General features: G+C 44.0%; 1 protein-coding gene across 3 annotated transcripts in view; it reads left to right on the top strand.

Annotated features, from left to right (window-relative positions):
* Positions 1-17,539, top strand: part of TMEM200B (transmembrane protein 200B) — a 46,327-nt gene extending 28,788 nt beyond the window's left edge. Inside the window, exons 3-5 of one of the 3 annotated variants that reach the window (XM_058195293.1) lie at positions 8,589-9,833; positions 15,053-15,146; positions 17,327-17,539. In XM_058195293.1, coding sequence (XP_058051276.1) covers positions 8,589-9,833; positions 15,053-15,146; positions 17,327-17,471 — 1,484 coding nt within the window. In that variant the 3' untranslated portion in view covers positions 17,472-17,539. Of the gene's footprint in view, positions 1-8,577; positions 12,089-15,052; positions 15,147-17,326 lie in introns of those variants that run through there. The other 2 variants (XM_058195294.1, XM_058195295.1) reach the window with 2 other exon arrangements.
* Positions 17,540-18,955: the final 1,416 nt, after the last annotated feature.

Below are 18,955 nucleotides of genomic sequence, written 5' to 3'. Positions count from 1 at the left end.
TGCAACTTTATTGCAGCAAGTCTTTGACCTATCCATTTTTTGCAACGAGTGGGTTTGAAGAGCGTGGAAACATGATGTTGTGTTAAACCCGGTGCATCTGGTACAAGGGCGGATGCAATGCCTGGTCAGTTGATCAATTCATCATGTCCCATTTTGCAAAAATTAAAACTACGTCTGTTTCCCATGCCTGTCTCTGAAAACACGTTTGTGCTCCAGGAGAAATTAATGGCAGGCATACAGTAAATTTAAAAAATAAGAAGCCACTAGCCATCCTGACGGGGGGATTAAAAATAAAAATGAATAAATCCTGACCTGATTTTTTTTTTTTTTTGTTTTTTTTTAAAGAAGGAACCCAAATGACCTAAAAGCTTTCGCAGATTTTTAGTCAGGCAATTGCCGTAAAAAAAATTGGAAGAAACAAGAAAAGTTCAACCTTACACCAGAAATGTCAGCTGGGGGGGCGGTGGGCAGAGAATGGGAGTCTCTATTTCATGATTATTGAGGGCCTCTGTGGCTCAGACTGGTAAGACAGTCTGTTATTAACAGCAGCTGCTTGCAATTACTGCAAGTTCAAGCCCCACCAGGCCCAAGGTTGACTCAGCCTTCCATCCTTTATAAGGTAGGTAAAATGAGGACCCAGATTGTTGGGGGCAATAAAAGTTGACTTTGTATATAATATACAAATGGATGAAGACTATTGCTTGACATAGTGTAAGCCGCCCTGAGTCTTCGGAGAAGGGTGGGATATAAATGCAAATTAAAAAAATAAATAAACAGAACACAGACTTCAGGTAGTCCTTGCTGTGCAACCATTCATGTTAGTGACAATTCAAAGCTACAGTGGCACTGAAAAAGTGACGTATTACTGGTTTTCCACTTACGACTGTTACAGCATGGTCACATGATCAAAATTCAGGCACTTGGCAATTGGCAGGTATTCATGACAATTGTGCTGTCCTGGAAGGTGTGATCACCATTGCTAACCTCCCCAGCCCACTTCTGACAAGCAAAGTCAATGGGGAAGCTAGATTCGCTGAATGACCACATGATTCACCGTAACAACCGCAGTGATTCACTTAACAGCTGTGGCAAAGGAAAGTTCATAAAATGAGGCACAATTCAGTTAACAGTGGCCTTGCTCAGCAACATACATTTTGAGCTCAACTGTTGTCATACGTCAAGGACTACCTGTAATTTTTAGCTTCCCTTCTGGATATAGAGCTCCTATATCAGAGGTGTCAAACTTAATTTCATTGAGGGCCGCATCAAGGTTGTGTTTGACCTCAGGAGGGCAGGAATGAAATGCTCCCAGTTCTTACCGGATCTCGCGATCCGGTAGTGATCATGGCCAGTGGTTCGGCGATCTGGTAGCGGTCACTGAACCCCGGTGGCACCCAGGTGTCATTACTTCTTGGTTTTAACCGGGAAGTAATGTGTTTTTTACCTTCTGTGCATGCGTAGAAGGTTTTGCGTGCACAGGCGGCGTGCACAGGCGGCCTGTGGACTTCCGAGCTGGTAAGGAAGGTAAGTAGATTTCATCCCTGGGCCAGGGGCGTGGCCGGGATGGGCATGGCCGGGATGGGTGTGGCCAGGGGGGCGTGACCAGATTGATGTCACTCATCAAGGTTGTTTTCGGCCGTGACAGCCTCCTGCAACCCTCTACCAGCAAAAACTGAGACCGGGGAGGCCACATGAGGCCCGCCATGGCTCCATTTTCAGCAGTGACAGCCTCCCTGGGTTCCATTTTTGCTGGCAGAGGGCTGCAGGAGAGGGCTGCAGGAGGTCTTGACGGCCGAAAACGGAGCCTGGGAGGGCCATGCGCGGTCCTCCCAAGCTCTGTTTTTGCTGGCAGAGGCACTACGGGCCGATCCTTCCAATGTTTCCAGGGTGGCCAGATCTAAGCATCTCGTGGGCCGGATCTGGCTTGCGGGCCTTGAGTTTGACACCCCTGTCCTATATAGTAATGAAAGCTTCTTGGGATAATGTTTCCAATGTTTCCCTAATGCTCCAGCTCTTGACTACAGTGCAAAATTGTGTTAGTACAAAAATTGGAGGCTGCCACTAACTGAGTGGCATTAAGAAGGAAGTTGACAAAGTCATGGTTGATAAATCTGTACAGGTGTCTGACCCGGCAGGGTGTTGGCATTGTGAGATCAGCAACATTTGGCTGAGTTCCTTTTCTGAACTGTTAATTGCTTGAACAGACATGGATTCCTGATACTTCCAAGTCAACCGGAATTCTCAATAGTGCTTGCACTCATCCTATTCATATATAGATAGATGATTGATTGACTGATAGTCTACATATACAAATCTGTACAGACGTAGCATGTTTTATTAGTAGAGAAAGATTTCCAAAGTTCCATTATCTGAACTTTTAAAAAAACCCTGCGGAATTCTTAAATATTAAAATCACAGGCAAGCAGCTTTCAGTATATTTTGGGATGTCACTAATGTTTCCATTTCTGTAGCATTTGTCATTCTGAATTGTCACTAATCTGACTCTCCCTGCTCTTTGAATTAAAATGCCAAGGGGTAGCACAGAACAGTTTATAGGGATGGACAGAATTCACAGTTGAATCATAAGTTGACCTTGGAAGCAAGTGCCATAAGTAACTTTTTATTTAGAAAGGTCAAATATCTCCTGCCAAAATATAGACTTAATCAGTCCATTTCAGTAATAGTCCCAGAACTTTTTTTTAAACAAAAAACCAGACACATGGTTATGAAAGGTTATGTAACTTTTTTTGAGAATTCTAATAATAACATTATGATTTTGAACTCTGCATATAGCAGCTTTCTCTGGCTCTGAGTTAAGTTCTGTCTTGCTCTGCTTTTTTTAGTTGTATTTAATTCCAGATAAATGAATATTAGCAATCGTTGTCATGTTAAATCTGCCTCAAAGTCGGAGCCACTTAAAAAAAAAATATCTACGTGATTTTCCTGAATTGTTTTCTCTTCAAATCTGTCTCTCTATCTTGTGTCTTCCTGAGTCCGCTGGAATGTCATTGTCCAGATTTCCTAGGGAATTACAATCCCAATGCATGTGAAGGGCATCCGGTGAGATATTAATTCTTATAGAATCCCCAAATGGTTTGGTTGCATTCCTTTTAAAATTAGGATCTGTATAAACTTCATTATCATACTTGGCAACCTCTACCAAGCAAGTTACGCTAGTCTTATCCAGGTAGCGCTTGCTTTTGGGGGGAGGGACTGAATAGGTCAGCCAGATCTCCCTTGATGAAAAGTCATTGGATTTCCAGGTGAGGTCTAAAATGGGTACCATGATGACCTACTTCCAAGAGGCATTTGAAACCATCTTGAGCTCTGTAGGTTAAAGGATCACAACCTGAATGCTGGACTTGCAGACATTCTTAAAGAGGTAGAACTGAAGACCCCTGTTCCATTCGCAAACGTGATCTAGGGGAGTCCAGGTGAGGTCTTCTCTTTGGGTAGACCTTCAGTTCAGGAGTGCTATTCAGCAGGTTCTGACAGGTTCTGGAGAACCAGTAGCGGAAATTTTGAGTAGTTCAGAGAACTGCCAAATACCACCGCTGGCTGACCCCAGAGTGGGATGGGAATGGAGATTTTGCAATATCCTTCCCCTGCCACGCCCACCAAGCCACACCCACAGGACTGGTAGTAAAATAAAATTGAATTCCACCACTGCTTCAGTTTCTCTAGGACTGGCCTTCATTACTTCTAAACCAGCCCACTGAATCTGTCCTAATTTTTAAAAAGTGGGTGTGATGCAGAGGTGGGTTTCAGCAGGTTCTGACCAGTTCTGGAGAACCGGTAGCAGAAATTCTGAGTAGTTCAGAGAACCGGTAGAAAAAATTCTGACTGGCCCAGCCCCCATCTATTCTCTGTCTCCCAAGTCCCAGCTGATCGGGAGGAAATGGGGATTTTGCAGTAACCTTCCCCTGGAATGGGGTGGGAATGGAGATTTTACAGTATCATTCCCCTGCCACACCCACCAAGCCATCCCATGCCCACCAAGCCATGCCCACAGAACCCGTAGTAAAACATTTTGAATCCCACCACTGGTACAAGGCAGGAGCTCAAGGTGAGTTGCAGTCTGCTTATATTGCTAGAAACATGAGCCTCCAAGTAAGCCTTAAGTAAGATGAGTTACGTTTTGGTAAGGCATCGTGCGATATTTCTAGTTCTCTTTTCATGAGGCGAAGAACCAAAGCTGCTCAAGTGGTTATTTAGGAACAGTGACTGACTAGATTATTTTCATAGTATGAAACTCTTAAACTGACATCTTAGAACTTTGAGTGTTAGGATTTTTTTATTTTTTTTAGCTGAGAGTTTTGAATTCTTGAATAGTTGAAGAAAGACAGCTCATTCCCAAAATTCTTCTGCGCGATGTTGATGCCTGCGTTAGAGACATTGTAGTAGACAAGAGAAACAATCAAGAGGTTGGACCAAGGCTGATAAGCAAAAATAAGGGTCATGTTATTTTATTGCCATAATGGCTGAGAAGGTATAAAACATTAGCATGAATCACGTTGAAACAGAGGCAGCACCGCGTAACAGTTTGCAATGCCATCATAACTTTTTGCAGAAATGATAAAAAAAATTTCATCTGCCAGCAGGACGTATAGCAAATTAACACACTACAGGTAGTTCTCAACATATGACCACAGTGGAGCTCAAAATTTCTGTTGCTAACAAGGCATCTGTTAAGTGAGTTTTGCCCCGTTTTGTGACCTTTCTTGCCACCGTTGTTAAGTGAACCACTGCAGATGGTTAAGTTAGTAACAAGGTTTGTAAAGCAAATCTGGATTCCCCATTGATTTTATTAATACTGGTAGCAGTAGCATTTAGACTTATATACCGTTTCACAATGCTTTTTTTTTTTATTTGAATTTATATCCCGCCCTTCTCCGAAGACTCAGGGCAGCTTACATTGTATAAGGCAATAGTCTCATCCTATTTGTATATTTATATACAAAGTCAACTTATTGCCCCCCCAACAATCTGGGTCCTCATTTTACCTACCTTATAAAGGATGGAAGGCTGAGTCAACCTTGGGCCTGGTGGGATTCGAGCCTGCAGTAATTGTAATTGCAGGCAGCTGTGTGTTAATAACAGGCTGCATTAGCTTGGTGAGCCACTTTCCAGCCCTCTCCAAGCAATTTACAGAGTCAGGATATTGCCTGTCTATGAAATATCTGGTACATGTGTGTACAGTAGTGGCCAAAATTGTGGAAACCTTTTGGGAAAAGTGTATTTTTGAGGTTTGATGGCTAATAACACCACTTTTTTTTTTTTTTTGGAGTTTCAAGACAATCCTATTCCACTGCTGGAATGGCCTGGGAATAGCCCAGACCTTAACCCAATTGAAAATCTATGGAGCCGACTAAAGAAACTTGTTAGTCAGAAGCGACCCAGCAATAAAACCCAGTTAATAGAAGCCATCATTCAATCTTGGTTTCACATTATAACAGCTGCAGAACTCAAAGACTTGGTTCACTCTATGGGAAGACGTTGTAAGGCTGTAATTCATGCTAAGGGTTGCCCAAGTAAGTATTAACTGACATGGTGATCATTTTTGTATATCTCATTTTTTCTACATTTCACTTTTCTTCTTTATACTGTAACTGATACTGTAATAGCAAATCCTTCATAAAAATTATTGCATTACATTCTTCATTAAATTAAATTTCCATTGATATATAATTTTATGGTACTACTCCAAAACAAAGTGGTGTTATTAGATAGTTTTAAAAAATACACTTTTCCCAAAAGGTTTCCACAATTTTGGCCACTACTGTAGAGCTATAGTTACCTCTGAATTTATTTATATCTTTAGGGATTACATGATGTTGGTGGATTCATGTTTTTGAACTTTTAAAAATCCCTTCCTCTTTCTTCCTATAATTCCTCCCGGTGTCAGAATTTGACAGTTTGGGACAGGAACACATTTGTCATTCTAAAGCTTGTTCACTTAATGTCTTTTCCCAGAGACAGATAATACCTTAAAATGATTAAATGAAAACAAAGAATTTATGTTGGGTTTACTTGCATGCTCAATACATTGTCGTATTAGCTTTAAATCATGTTTCTAGCAATGTGGCAGTCTGCAACTCACCTTGAGCTCCTGCGTGGTATCACCAGACCCACTTTTAAAAAAATTAGGACAGATATAAAGGGCTGAGATAATGGAAAAACGGCAAGACTGGCCCATTGCTTTGGTCTCCAAAGGCTGCAGAGAGCATGTGGAAGGCCACAAAGACAACACACACACTAGTAAATGGGCTTTTGGGGACATGGTTTCACACCTTTATAACGTATGCAAGGGTCTTACTATTGGAATAAATTCATTACCAAATCTAGAAAGCAATTTCCCCCTCTAGGCTAGCTGAGCTGGCCAAGAAGGGTTAGGTTAGGATCAGGATTCGAAACTCGGGTTTCAATCTAGCTTTTGTTTTTAATTCACAAAAGGGTTTGGTTGTTTTTTTTGTTTTTTTTTTATTCAAAAAGTTTTACAAATTTTTTTCCCCCTTTCCCCCCCTCCTCCCCCCTCCCTTCGCAACCCCCCTCCCCCCCCCCCGACTTCCCGGAACGAGCACAAGGTATAGTTAAAAATAAAACAAACATTTGCTAAAAAATTTTCGTCCCAACTTAATTATACCCCTACAATCATCAATTCCTAACTTCCCCCAAAAGCAATCAAAAATAATACATCATAATCATTCAAAAACAGTCTGATAACTCTTAGTCTGATATCTACGTTGAATATAGTCAATCCATTTTTTCCATTCCTTTAAGTATCTTTCTTGCGTATTGTCTTTCAAAAAGGCTGATATCTTCGCCATCTCAGCCAAATTGGCAACTTTCAATATCCATTCTTCTATTGTTGGTACTTCTTTTTTCTTCCAATATTGTCCTATTAGTAATCTTGCTGCAGTTATTAGATTTAAAATCAATTTAGTCTCAATTACTGTACAATCCGTAATAATTCCCAACAAGAAAAATTGCGGCAGGAACTTTATCTTCTTTTTCAAAACATTTTGTAAAATCCACCAAATTTTTATCCAAAAGGGTTTGGTTGTTGATTAGAGCTGAGCTATCCCTTTTCTCTGATCCGAAGCTTTTTGTGACGAAGTTATTGTGTTATGCAAAGAACACGTGCCTCTAGTATCTTGTCAACGTACTTGAAGTTCTACGTTGTACAAGATGAGACCCTCTCTGTGTATAAACCCATCTTGGGTCAGTAGTAGAGCTTAGAGTTGGATCTGTCGGTTGAGCAGGAAAGCTTAGGACCATGATGAGGTGGCACGCAGTGCCTTCTCTAATAGCACACGAGCCGTTGCCACAGTTCAGCTGTGCTGCACAAGTGCGTGCGCCTCCTGCCAGCCAGCTGGTCTTCGGGTTTCTGTCATGCATGTGCAGGGGGATGGGCCGCATGCAGGGAGCAGCACACGCATTGCATTTTGGGGGTTTGGATGCACTTTGGGCACTCGGTCCAGTAAAGGTTAGCCATCATTGACTTAGGAGGTCTTTATCAGCCCTTTTTTCCCCTTGTTTTTAAACTTTGTCTATATATATTTTATTTATAAGCATTTTTGAATACAGTGTATGAATGCAGGGTATGTCAGTTACACAAACAAAGACCAGAATAAAAAAAAAGATATTAACACATAAATTCATAACAGTAACTAGTAACAGTAACTATAATATGATAAAACTTGTAGTAGATTTAATTGTAATAGTATAACCCAATAGTTTAAACTGGGTTCTCTTATATCTATTTACATTTTGTAGATTATCATACTTATAGTTGAAAACCGTCTCTATTTTAATACAGACATTCATAGTCTTTTTTCCCTCTAATTCCTACCTATTTTCTCTAGCCACTCACAAAAACTGTTCCACATCCGGTAGTATTCCGAGTTTTCTTTATCTTTAATTTTAAAAGCTAACCTATCCATTTCTGCACATTCTAAAATTTTCCGAATCACTTCTCTGTCTGGCGGAGTGTTTTCATTTTCCCAGTATTTAGCCAACGTAATCCTTGCCGCTGTTAGTATATGTATTTATAATCCCTTCGTGATGAATCACAGCCTTCCAATTACATTCATACTGTCCGGGATGGAATAAGGTCTCATGCCTTATTTAGGCAAGGGATTGGACTAAAAGCCCTCAGAAACCTATCAGTCTATGTCAGGGGTATCAAACTTGATTTCATTGAGGGATGCATCAGGGTTGTGTTTGACCTCAGGGCCCAGTGTGGGCATGGCCAGCTTGGCGTTGCTTGTGTCCAGGACGCCTGTGGTGGCCCGAGGGCTCTGCCAGTAAAAACGGGCTCCCGAGCTCTGTTTTTGGGTGCGACAACTTCCTGCAACCCTCTGCCAGTGAAAACGGAGCTCGGGAGGGCCTTGGAGCTCCATTATTCACTGGCAGAGGCACTGCGGGCTGCTCCTTTGCTATTTATAGATCTAAGCACCCTGCGGGCCAGATCTGGCCCCCAGAACTTGAGTTTGACACCCCTGATCTATGTTGTATGTTCTACCTCCTGGTTGATTAACCCTTTTTCTTCTCTCTCTCTCTCTCTCTCTTCTTAAGATGACTTATAGACAACCCAAGAGGAACTGACCATATAACTGAAGTTGCCGAAGCCATGAAGACCCACAACACGCCAGAGAAGAAAACATCAGGCTCTTCCGCGCCTTCTCGGTGGCACAGGGGCAGGTTTCGGCGCAAGCCCTCCCCGCAGACGGTGGTGAAGGGACAGCTTCGGATGCGCTCACCCTCAGGAGTCTTCGTGATGGTGGGGATCTCGGTGGTCTTGGTGGGAATGACCATTGCCGTGATCGGATATTGGCCTCACCGTACAAAGTCCGGCAGCGGCAGGCCAGGGAGCTCCAATGTCACCGGAGACATCAGGAAGGAAATGAAGGTTTCTCCCCAAGCTCGCTCCATCATCCACAGTGAGAAATTGAAGCTCATTGGGCCGGTCGTCATGGGCGTGGGTCTCTTTATCTTCATCTGCGCTAATACGATGCTGTACGAAAACCGAGACATGGAGACTCGCTTGTTGATGCAGCAGGAGCTCTATTCCATGGGCCTGAATTTCCCGCAGGACCCGGAACCCGCCAGCGATTACTTTCAAAGGAGAAGGACCACCTCCTCCACCCTCAGGGACAACGCTGAATGTGTAGAAGGCTACTACGAGGTGGACCTTTCTTCCAGCGGCTTCCAGTCTTGTTCCAGCCCCGTGAAGAAATGGGTCAACAGCTGCAATTCCAGCAGGCTCCAAACCACGGCCCAATTCTTTCATCACAAGAGCATCTCACCCTCACTGTCTCTCTTGAGCATCCGTTCGGACTCCGGCAATGCCGTGCCGGAGAACGGAGCCTTCTCCTTCGCTCGCGGAGCAGAATCCGTTCTCTCTACAGCTGTCAACGCCCTGCCTTTGCCTCTCATTAAGCTGAACAACTGTCTGCTCGAAAAGCAGAGCGTTTCTCGGGTGGGTGTCCACGAGTTGAAAAGCAGTTGTAGGTTGCCAGAGGAGAAGGAGGAGGTACGGAGACTGTCGTGGGCTTTCCTGCCTGGATGCAACCGCGTTCTGCCCAGGGACGACACCCTTAGAGGCAGCCACGTAGTTATCGATATGGATAGCACGCCCCACTCAGGCACCTTGGTGGATAACTTTCATGAATGCACAAAGAGAGAGTTCCCAAATTCGGGCCATTCGAAATCCTTGGATCTCGGCCAGCCAAGAACGGCATTGGTGGCACCCAGCATAGACAGGAAACACAGGAGCTGGCCTAGGCTTGATCACATTGACCTACTCAACTATGCAAAACTGGAAAGCCAAGGCGAGTCTTCTGACAGGCTTTTGGGAGCCTCAAAAGAGCTTTTTAGGGGGGGAGCATTTCCTTATCCCAGGAAATTCCTATGAAAACAGGTCCTATCATTTGATCCGGCACCCCAAGGAAACGGTGTTGTCTTGGCTACGTCAGATTTTAGGCATTGCCCAAGAGTGAGGCTGGGGGCAGGCAGGCTGATCAGTATTTGCCATGAAGATTGCAACGCTGGCTGTTTAATTCATCAGCCAAGGTCTGTTGCCGACGGAGACATAGTTTGGATGGCTTTCTTCCCAAGGGGCTCATGCGGGTTTTTTTGCCTTAACTAAAAATCTGATCGTGGAAAAAAATATTGCTCTGGATGGACTTACACATTCCAGGTTGCGTACGTCTGTGTAGGAACACAAACCCCGTTTGTGGGTCGGGTCAGTGAGCCTGAAGTTCCATGTCACGCAACTGAGCTGCTCACCATGCATTTGTAAGGGCTGCAAGGGGAAAGTGAGCAAATAGCCCGATTTCGGAAATGCTAAAGTGATGCCTCCTAAAATCACAAAGACCTGGTTTTCAAAAAAAAAAATAATAATCATGAAGTCGCACTTTTATACAGGGATGCAGGTTTCTCATTTCGTCGAAGCTCAGCTACAGTTCCTGCCTGAGGTCTTTTAATGCTCGGTTAGGAATAGCGGTTTATCTTTTTTCTTTTAAAGACAGTTTAAATACACTTGTATTGCTGATCTCATAATTTGGAAGCCCGTGGTTTCTAAAGTAAAAAAACAACAACAATCCTACAAATTAATCGGTGTTTCTTCTTTATGTGCTTTATTTTTAGGGAATCAATGAGTGTGTAAAATGTCTACAAAGGTTCTCAGTCATCCAGGTTTTTTTTTTAATTTGCATTTATATTCCGCCCTTCTCCGAAGACTCAGGGCGGCTTACACTATGTTAGCAATAGTCTTCATCCATTTGTATATTATATACAAAGTCAACTTATTGCCCCCAACAATCTGGGTCCTCATTTTACCTACCTTATAAAGGATGGAAGACTGAGTCAACCTTGGGCCTGATGGGACTAGAACCTGCAGTAATTGCAAGCAGCTGTGTTAATAACAGACTGTCTTAGCAGCCTGAGCCACCAGAGGCCCTAAGGTGCTTTTTCCAAAAGCAACTGGATATTCTATGAGGGGTTTTCCCACCCCCTTTGAAAATGTTTTGCTTCTCATCAATGAACTGAAGAAGCTTCTTAGATGAGAAGCGAAATGTTTTCAAAGGGGGTGAAAAAAGGCCAGATTCCTTTTGGAAAAAGCACCTTTGGGAATGTGTAAAAAACCCTTCAAAGTAGTCCATGTCAGTCTCCAAATTTTACTGGCATTCTACTTTATTGATAAGAATGTAACATCTTGAAAACTTAGCAAATCTTCTCTCCCCTTCTTATAACAAAGAGAATCGAGAATGGGAAATATTGAGTTTCTTCCTCACCCCATTCTCACTTTTGGGACTAAACTGTTGTTTATTGATCAATTGTTGAATATATCTTCCTCAAGGCCACTTCCATTGGCCACTACAACAGGATTATTTAAAGCTTGTCTCATACTATTTCAGGTTAAAGTAATTAGTGATGCCATATGTTTATGGGGTTTCTCAGCCATCCAGGTCATGGTTGTCCCAAAGGTGCTTTCTTAAGCGGCAACTGGACTTTCTTTGTTTTTCCTTCTCATCCAAAAAGCTTCTTCAGAACTGAACTGAACTGAAGAAGCATTTTGAATGAGAAGGAAACGTCTTCGAGGAAAAACAAAGAAAACCCAGTTGCCTCTTGAAAAAACACCTTTGGGAGAGTGATGCCATAATCATTTTCAATTGATCCCATCTCCTTACATTTCCTCTTCTGTTAATCTTTTAATTTCAGGATGGATGGCAGTCCATAAATAGATGGGATAAAGCACTAAAATGATCTGAAGAGAACCAAAGCTTTGAAAGATTAAAATAGCAGTAGCCATCACACACGAAGAGACGCATAAGAGGGAGGTATTTAAATAAGGACCAGTTGGACACAGCTAGAAGAGGATGCTTAAATCTTGAATGCCAGAGTAAAAATAAAAGCAAACAAGGGTGGCAGAGGAAGGCTTTCCAAAGTTAGACCATCGTGTTAAGAGAAGAATCTCTAGAGAAGAATCCATGAGATGATCAGGGCCATCCCACAACATCTAATGTTAGGTTGTTGTTATTAGTTGTGAAGTCGGGTCCGACCCATCACGATCCCATGGACAACGTTCCTCCAGGCCTTCCTGTCCTCTACCATCCTCTGGAGCAGGGGTCTCCAACCTTGGTCCCTATAAGACTTGTGGATTTCAACTCCCAGAGTCCCTCAGCCAGCAAAGCTGGCTGAGGAACTCTGGGAGTTGAAGTCCACAAGTCTTAAAAGGGACCAAGGTTGGAGACCCCTGCTCTGGAGTCCATTTAAGCTCACATCGACTGCTTCGGTGACTCCATCCAGCCACCTCATTCTTTGCCGTCCCCTTCTTCTTTTGCCCTCAATCTTTCCCAGCATTCGGCTCTTCTCCAGTGAGTCCTTCCTTCTCATTAGGTGGCCAGAGTATTTGAGTTTCATCTTCAGGATCTGGCCTTCTACAGAGCAGTCAGGGTTGATCTCCTCTAGGACTGACCAGTTTGATCGCCTTGCAGTCCAAGGGACTCGCAGGAGTCTTCTCCAGCACCAGAGTTCAATTCTTTGGCGCTCAGCCTAATGTTAGGATAGGTATGTGAAAGAGTTATAGTTCCTTAAATAAGTATCAGAGTCCTAAATTGTTAAAAGAGAGGCAAATTGTTGTAGTAATTAAGGCACAAGGCTAGAAACTGTGAGTTCTAGTCTTCTCTTAGGCACAAAACCAGCTGGGAGACCTTAGGCCAGTCACTTTCTCTTAGCCTTAGGAAGGAGGCAATGGCAAACCATTTTTTGAAAACCTTGCCAAGAAAATGGCAGGGATTTTTCCAAGCAATTGCTAGAAAGTCAAGACTGAGTTGAAGGTACGAAAAGCCCTCCAAAAATCCATTGGTTAAAGCAGGCATGTCCAACCCAAGGCCCAGAGGCCACCTGCGGCCCTGAATAGCTAATGATGCAGCCCTAGAAGATCATACACATTGAACACTATTATGTGATTTATATACATTCACTATATTATAGAAAGGCAGTTCTCAACTTGCCAATCATTTGTTTAGTGACTGTTCAAAGTTACGACGGCACTGGAAAAAAATGATGACCATTTTTCACACAGCCCTTGTAACATCCCCGTAGTCCAGGGGTGTCAAACTCAAGGCCCACAGGCCAGATGCGACCCATAGGGTGTTTAAATACAGCCCTCAGGCCCACCCTGGAAACAGCAAAGGACCAGCCCGTGGTGCCTTTGTCAGTGAAAAGAGAGCTCAGGAGGGCGACATGCTGTCCTCCTGGTTCCGTTTTTGGCCGCTACGACCTCCTGCAACCCTCTGCCAACGAAAATGGAGTTAAGAGAAGCTGTGTGTGGCCTGGCCAAGCTCCGTTTTCAGCTGCGATAGCCTCCTGCAACCCTCTGCCACTGAAAACGGAGTTCAGGGAGGCTGTGTGCGGCCTTGCCAGGCTCTGTTTTCGGCTGCGATGGCCTCCTGCAGCCCTCTGCCAGTGAAAACGGAGTTCAGGGAGGCTGTGTGCGGCCTTGCCAGGCTCTGTTTTCAGCTGCGATAGCCTCCTGCAACCCGCTGCCACTGAAAACAGAGTTCAGGGAGGCTGTGTGCGGCCTTGCCAGGCTCTGTTTTCGGCTGCGATGGCCTCCTGCAGCCCTCTGCCAGTGAAAACGGAACTCGGGAGGGCTACAATGCAGAGGGCTGCAGGAGATCACCATGGATGAAAACGGAGCTTCTATGAGTGACGTCGAGCTGGCCACACACCCCTGCCACCCCCAAGTTGAAACACAACCCTGATGCTGCGGCCTTCAATGAAATCGAGTTTGACACCCCTGCTGTAGTCACAGGATCAAAATTGAGACGTTTAGCAACTGGCATGCAGTTATGACCGACACAGGGATCACACCGTGATTTTTAGGCCAGCAGCTCTGCTCCTGACTTCTGAGGAATGTTGGTGGGCAGGAAACTGAAAGGAGGGAATGGTGCATACGCTGCCTTGGAGGAACGCTAGACTATAAATCTAACGAATAAATAAATATTAAAGTTAGATTTGCAGAAAAACATCACAGCCGCGTTATTTTGGGAGAGGGAAGGAATAAAAACTTCTATGGCCAAAAACAGGCCTCGGTCTGCAGCAGTTTCCCAGAATTGAGTGCAGTTGTTGAATGCAGATCATCTTCTGCACCGGGAAGGAGGCCAGCTGTTTTTTTCATTGAGGGAGCCTCATCTGAAGAACGGGCTGGGGGAGTCGGGGAGAACCTCCGGGCCTTAGATGCACATGAATGTTTGTAAAGAGATTTATACTAGTGATCCATTTGATTGGGCATTTGGGTGTGAATGTTTTCCTTTAGCACCACAAGTTAACGGCAGGGAGGGAGGGAAGGAAGGAAGGAAGGAAGGAAGCAAGGAGGGAGGGAGGGAGGGAGGGAAGGAGGAAGGGGACGGAAGGAGGAAGGGGATGGAACAAAGAACGAAGGAAGGAAAGAGGGAGGGAGAAAGGAAGGAAGGGAAGGAAGGGGAGGGAGGGAAGAAGGAAGCAAAAGGAGGGAGGGAGGGAGGAAAGGAAGAAAGGGAGGGAGAGGAGGGAAAGAGGAAGGGGGAGGAAGCGAAGAACGAAGGAAGGGAGGGAGGGAGGAAAGGAAGAAAAAGTAAAGAAGGAAGGGATGGAAGAAAAAGGAGGGAGGGAGGGAGGAAAGGAAGAAAAAGGAAAGGAAGGAGGGAGGGAGGGATGGAAGAAAGGAAGGAGGGAGGGAAGAAGGAAAGGAAGGAGGAAGGGGAGGGAAAGAGGAAGGGGAAAGGAATGAAGAACGAAGAAAAGGGAGGAAGAAAGGAGGGAGAGAAGAAGGGAGGGAGGGAGGGAGGAAGGAAAGGAAAAAGGAAAAGAAGAAGGGAGGATGGAAGAAAGGAAGGAGGGAGGGAGGGAAGGAAGAAAGAAAGGAGGGAGGGAGGAAGAGGAGGGAAAAAAGGGGAGGGAGCAAAGAACCAAGGAAAGAGGGAGGAAGGAAGGAAGGAAATTCCAAGGGGATGGAAAGACTCAGGAAATTTGAGAGTTCCTTCTTACCAATCTTATCCAACAGCCATTTCCAGATGGGAAAAGATGAAATTATTTGGACCAGAGGCCTTTCCAGATGCTGCTGCGCTTGCTGTGGTATCAGCCATATCAGGAATCAGGTTATTATAGAGCGAAACTTAAGACCAAGCAAATAAATAAAACTCTTGCTTTTTCTTCACTTTACTTTTTTTCTTCTTCTGGAATTGAATTCTGAATGCTTCTCACTACATTCCTTTTGCATTTTTCCAGATTCTTTGCCATGTCCTCAGCTAACCATCATCAGGGATGTATAAAAAATTTAAACCTTTTGTTTCGAGCCTTAGAAAGAAAGAAAGAAAGAAAGAAAGAAAGAAAGAAAGAAAGAAAGAAAGAAAGAAAGAAAGAAAGAAAGAAAGAAAGAGATGCTATTCCCCCCTCCCCACCCCCATCTTTGCCCTGTTCACTGCTCTTTCGTGGGAAAATACTGCAAGCTAAAACTTGACCACGCAATTTAATTTACGTGGGAGTAGAGATGCCAGAACTCTGAATATATTCCCTTCAATGACATAAATCGGTTATACGTTGCCCCCTTCCCCAGCAAACGAGTCACCACATGTAACCTTTAATTCATGGGTTAACATCCTTTTTGCCAAAGTTCATACCAAACTTTTTGGAGAGGGAAAAAAGCCCAACCTTTCCAGCAGCCTCTTACTACACAGTGGGAGGAAAAAAAATCTCTGCAGGGGGAAACAGATAGTCAGAAAGAGAGATTAAAAACGGAGGGCCAGACAACAAGGAAGTGAGTTTTTCTGTTTAACCTCATCCACTTTGCACAGGTTCTTCCTGCTGGGGTATAGGTAGTCCTCAAATTACTACGATTTGTTTAGCAACCGATCAAAGTTACAACGGCGCTGGAAAAAGTGATCTGCAATTGGTCCTCATACTTAACGACCATCAGAGCATCCCCAGAATCATGATCGGAATTCAGGGACTTGACAACCCTCAAGTACTGGAAGGCTGCTGTCACATCAGCCCTAGCCCTTCTCTTCGTTAGATTAGACATACCTTGTTCCTTCCCTCAATCATTCATTATATGGTTTAGCCTCCAGATCCCTTATCATCTTTATTCCTCTTGTCTGCCCTCTTATACCTCTTTGTATACACTGGAGAAAATTCAGAGTGGGATGGGATGGGATAGGACAGGATGTATTGCAACGCAACGCAATGCAATGCAACGCAACACAATGCAATTGTAATAGCACTTAGACTTACAGTAGTGGCCAAAATTGTGGAAACTGGGAAAAGTGTATTTTTGAGGTTTGATGGCTAATAACACCACTAATTTTTTGGAGTTTCAAGATAATCCTATTCCACTGCTGGAATGGCCTGGGAATAGCCCAGGGCTTTAACCCAATTGAAAATCTATGGAGCTGACTAAAGAAACTTGTTAGTCAGAAGCGACCCAGCAATAAAACCCAGTTAATCGTTCAATCTTGATTTCACATTATAAAAGCTGCAGAACTCAAAGACTTGGTTCACTCTATGGAAGATGTTGTAAGGCCATAATTCATGCTAAAGGTTACCCAACTAAGTATTAACTGATATGGTGATAATTTTTGTATATATCATTTTACTTTTCTTCTTCATAACTGCTATTTCTAATAGCAAATCCTTCATAAAAGTTACTGTATTACATTCTTGATTAAATTATATTTCCATTGATATATAATTTTATGGTACTACTTCAAAAAAAAGTGGTGTTATTAGCTAGCTTTAGAAAAGACACTTTTCCCAAAAGGTTTCCACAATTTTGGCCACTACTGTATATGCTGCTTCACAGTGCTTTCCAGCCCTCTCTAAGCGGTTTACAGAGTCAGCCTATTGCCCCCAACAATCTAGGTCCTCATTTTACCCATCATGGAAGGCTGAGTCAACCTTGAGCCGGTGAGAATCGAACTCCTGGCAATGGGCAGAGTTAGCCTGCAATACTGCATTCTAACCACTGTGCCACCACGGCTGTTGCAATGCAATGGCTGATATCTGGAACAGAAATAATCCACACAGCAACATCTATTGCATAGATGTTCTTTATCTTCCACTCTCCACCAATATACCTTGCCCAAATTTTCTGATTTAAAAACGAATGGAAAGTATGATGACTTCCTGAGTATTCCCTTCCCAACCAGAAACCAAAGTGATTTCTTTCCCATAAAACTTCTCCTTCCACTCTTGCATCCATAGTATAAGGCTGGGTTAGCAGGGCTGGTGTATGAATTCTGCTTCAGGCAGAAAGCTGTTTCTTTTTCATCCCACATCAAAGGTTGAAGGAACCCTCAGCGCTCCATAGCTGGCTTAACCCACTGGACAGACTGCCAGTGAATTCCCGGGCTCCACATCATTCAGAATCAATAATGAAGTCAAACCAAGTGGGGCCGTCAAAACATCGGCATCTGCTGGAATGTTAGCCGAGGAATGAAATCGTTGAGATCAGGCTAAGCCTCCTACTTCACTCCAATGACCGTTGTGTGTCCTGGAATGTGGAGGGGGGACAGGGGGGAAGGTCAGCAATCTCAATTGCTCCACCATCTGTGTTTTGGGAAAGGGTATTAAAAGGATCTGGTTGTGCCGTCGTTTCTGAGTGGCAAAGTGCTCTTGCTTATTTACAGTTGTGTTGGTGCCATGTGCTAAGCATTGGTTAAGTGAACCATCGGATAGGAGACGAGAGGAGAGGAGAGGAGACAAAGGGCCGGAATAGCTCAGGCTGGTAAAGCCTGTTATTAAGAACACAAAGCCTGCAATTACTGCAGGTTCAAGCCCGGCCCAAGGTTGACTCAGCCTTCCATCCTTTATAAGGTAGGTAAAATGAGGACCCAGATTGTTGGGGGGGCAATAAGTTGACTTTGTAAAAATATACAAATAGAATGAGACTATTGCCTTATACACTGTAAGCCGCCCTGAGTCTTCGGAGAAGGGCGGGGTATAAATGTAAAAACAAAACAAAACAAAAAAAACGAGGAGAATAGAATAGAATAGAATAGAATAGAATAGAATAGAATAGAATAGAATAGAATAGAATAGTTGGAAGGGACCTTGGAGGTCTTCTAGTCCAGGGGTCTCCAACCCTGGCAACTTTAAGACTTGTGAACTTCAACTCCCAGAAGTTCACTTTGCTGGCTGAGGAACTCTGGGAATTGAAGTCCACAAGTCTCAAAGTTGCCAAGGTTGGAGACCCCTGTTTTAGTCCAAAACCCTGCTCAAGCAGGAGAACTTATACAATCACAGACAAGTGACTGTCAAATCTCTTCTTAAAAACTTCCAGTGTTGAGAATTCAAAACTTCTGGAGGCAAGTGGTTCCACTGGTTAATTGTTCTAACTGTCAGGAAATTTCTCCTTAGTTCTAAGTTGCTTCTCTCCTTGATTAGTTTCCACCTGTTGCTTCTTGTCCTGCCCTCAGGTGCTTTGGAGAATAAGCTTGACTCCCTCTTCTTTGTGGCAGCCCCTGAGATATTGAAACACTGCTATCACGTCTCCCCTACTAGTTAGTCAGTCAAATGTGATGGGTTTGCACAAGATCCTTCAAGGTAAATTACCCACCTGCCCTGCAACATGACTGGGTAAAATCTAACGGGTTGTTCTGTCCTCCCTCGCCTCCGTCTGAGTGATGGCTTAATTAGCCGGCACTATCAGCTCTGGCAGCAGAATAGCCAGCGTCTGCCAAGAGCCTCCGTTATCTTACACGATGCTGGTGAGTCACCCAGAAACAAACGTCAGCTCTTAATCAGTGGATTTGCCTGTTACAAAGAGACACAGCAGCTCTCACTGCCTTTTATATCCTGTGGGGTGTGGCTCCATGACTCAGCACTTCCTAGGCCTGCCCCACCCTTGCTTCTGTTGTTCCCTCCTCCTGCCTACGAAACCTAGGGTTCAACCAAGGCTGATTGCTGTCAG

The sequence above is a fragment of the Ahaetulla prasina genome, chromosome 10 (genome assembly GCF_028640845.1).
Source record: "Ahaetulla prasina isolate Xishuangbanna chromosome 10, ASM2864084v1, whole genome shotgun sequence".
NCBI lineage: Eukaryota > Metazoa > Chordata > Lepidosauria > Squamata > Colubridae > Ahaetulla > Ahaetulla prasina.
The sequence above is the reverse complement of the archived record's forward strand: the minus strand, read 5'-3'. Positions and strand labels throughout refer to the sequence as shown.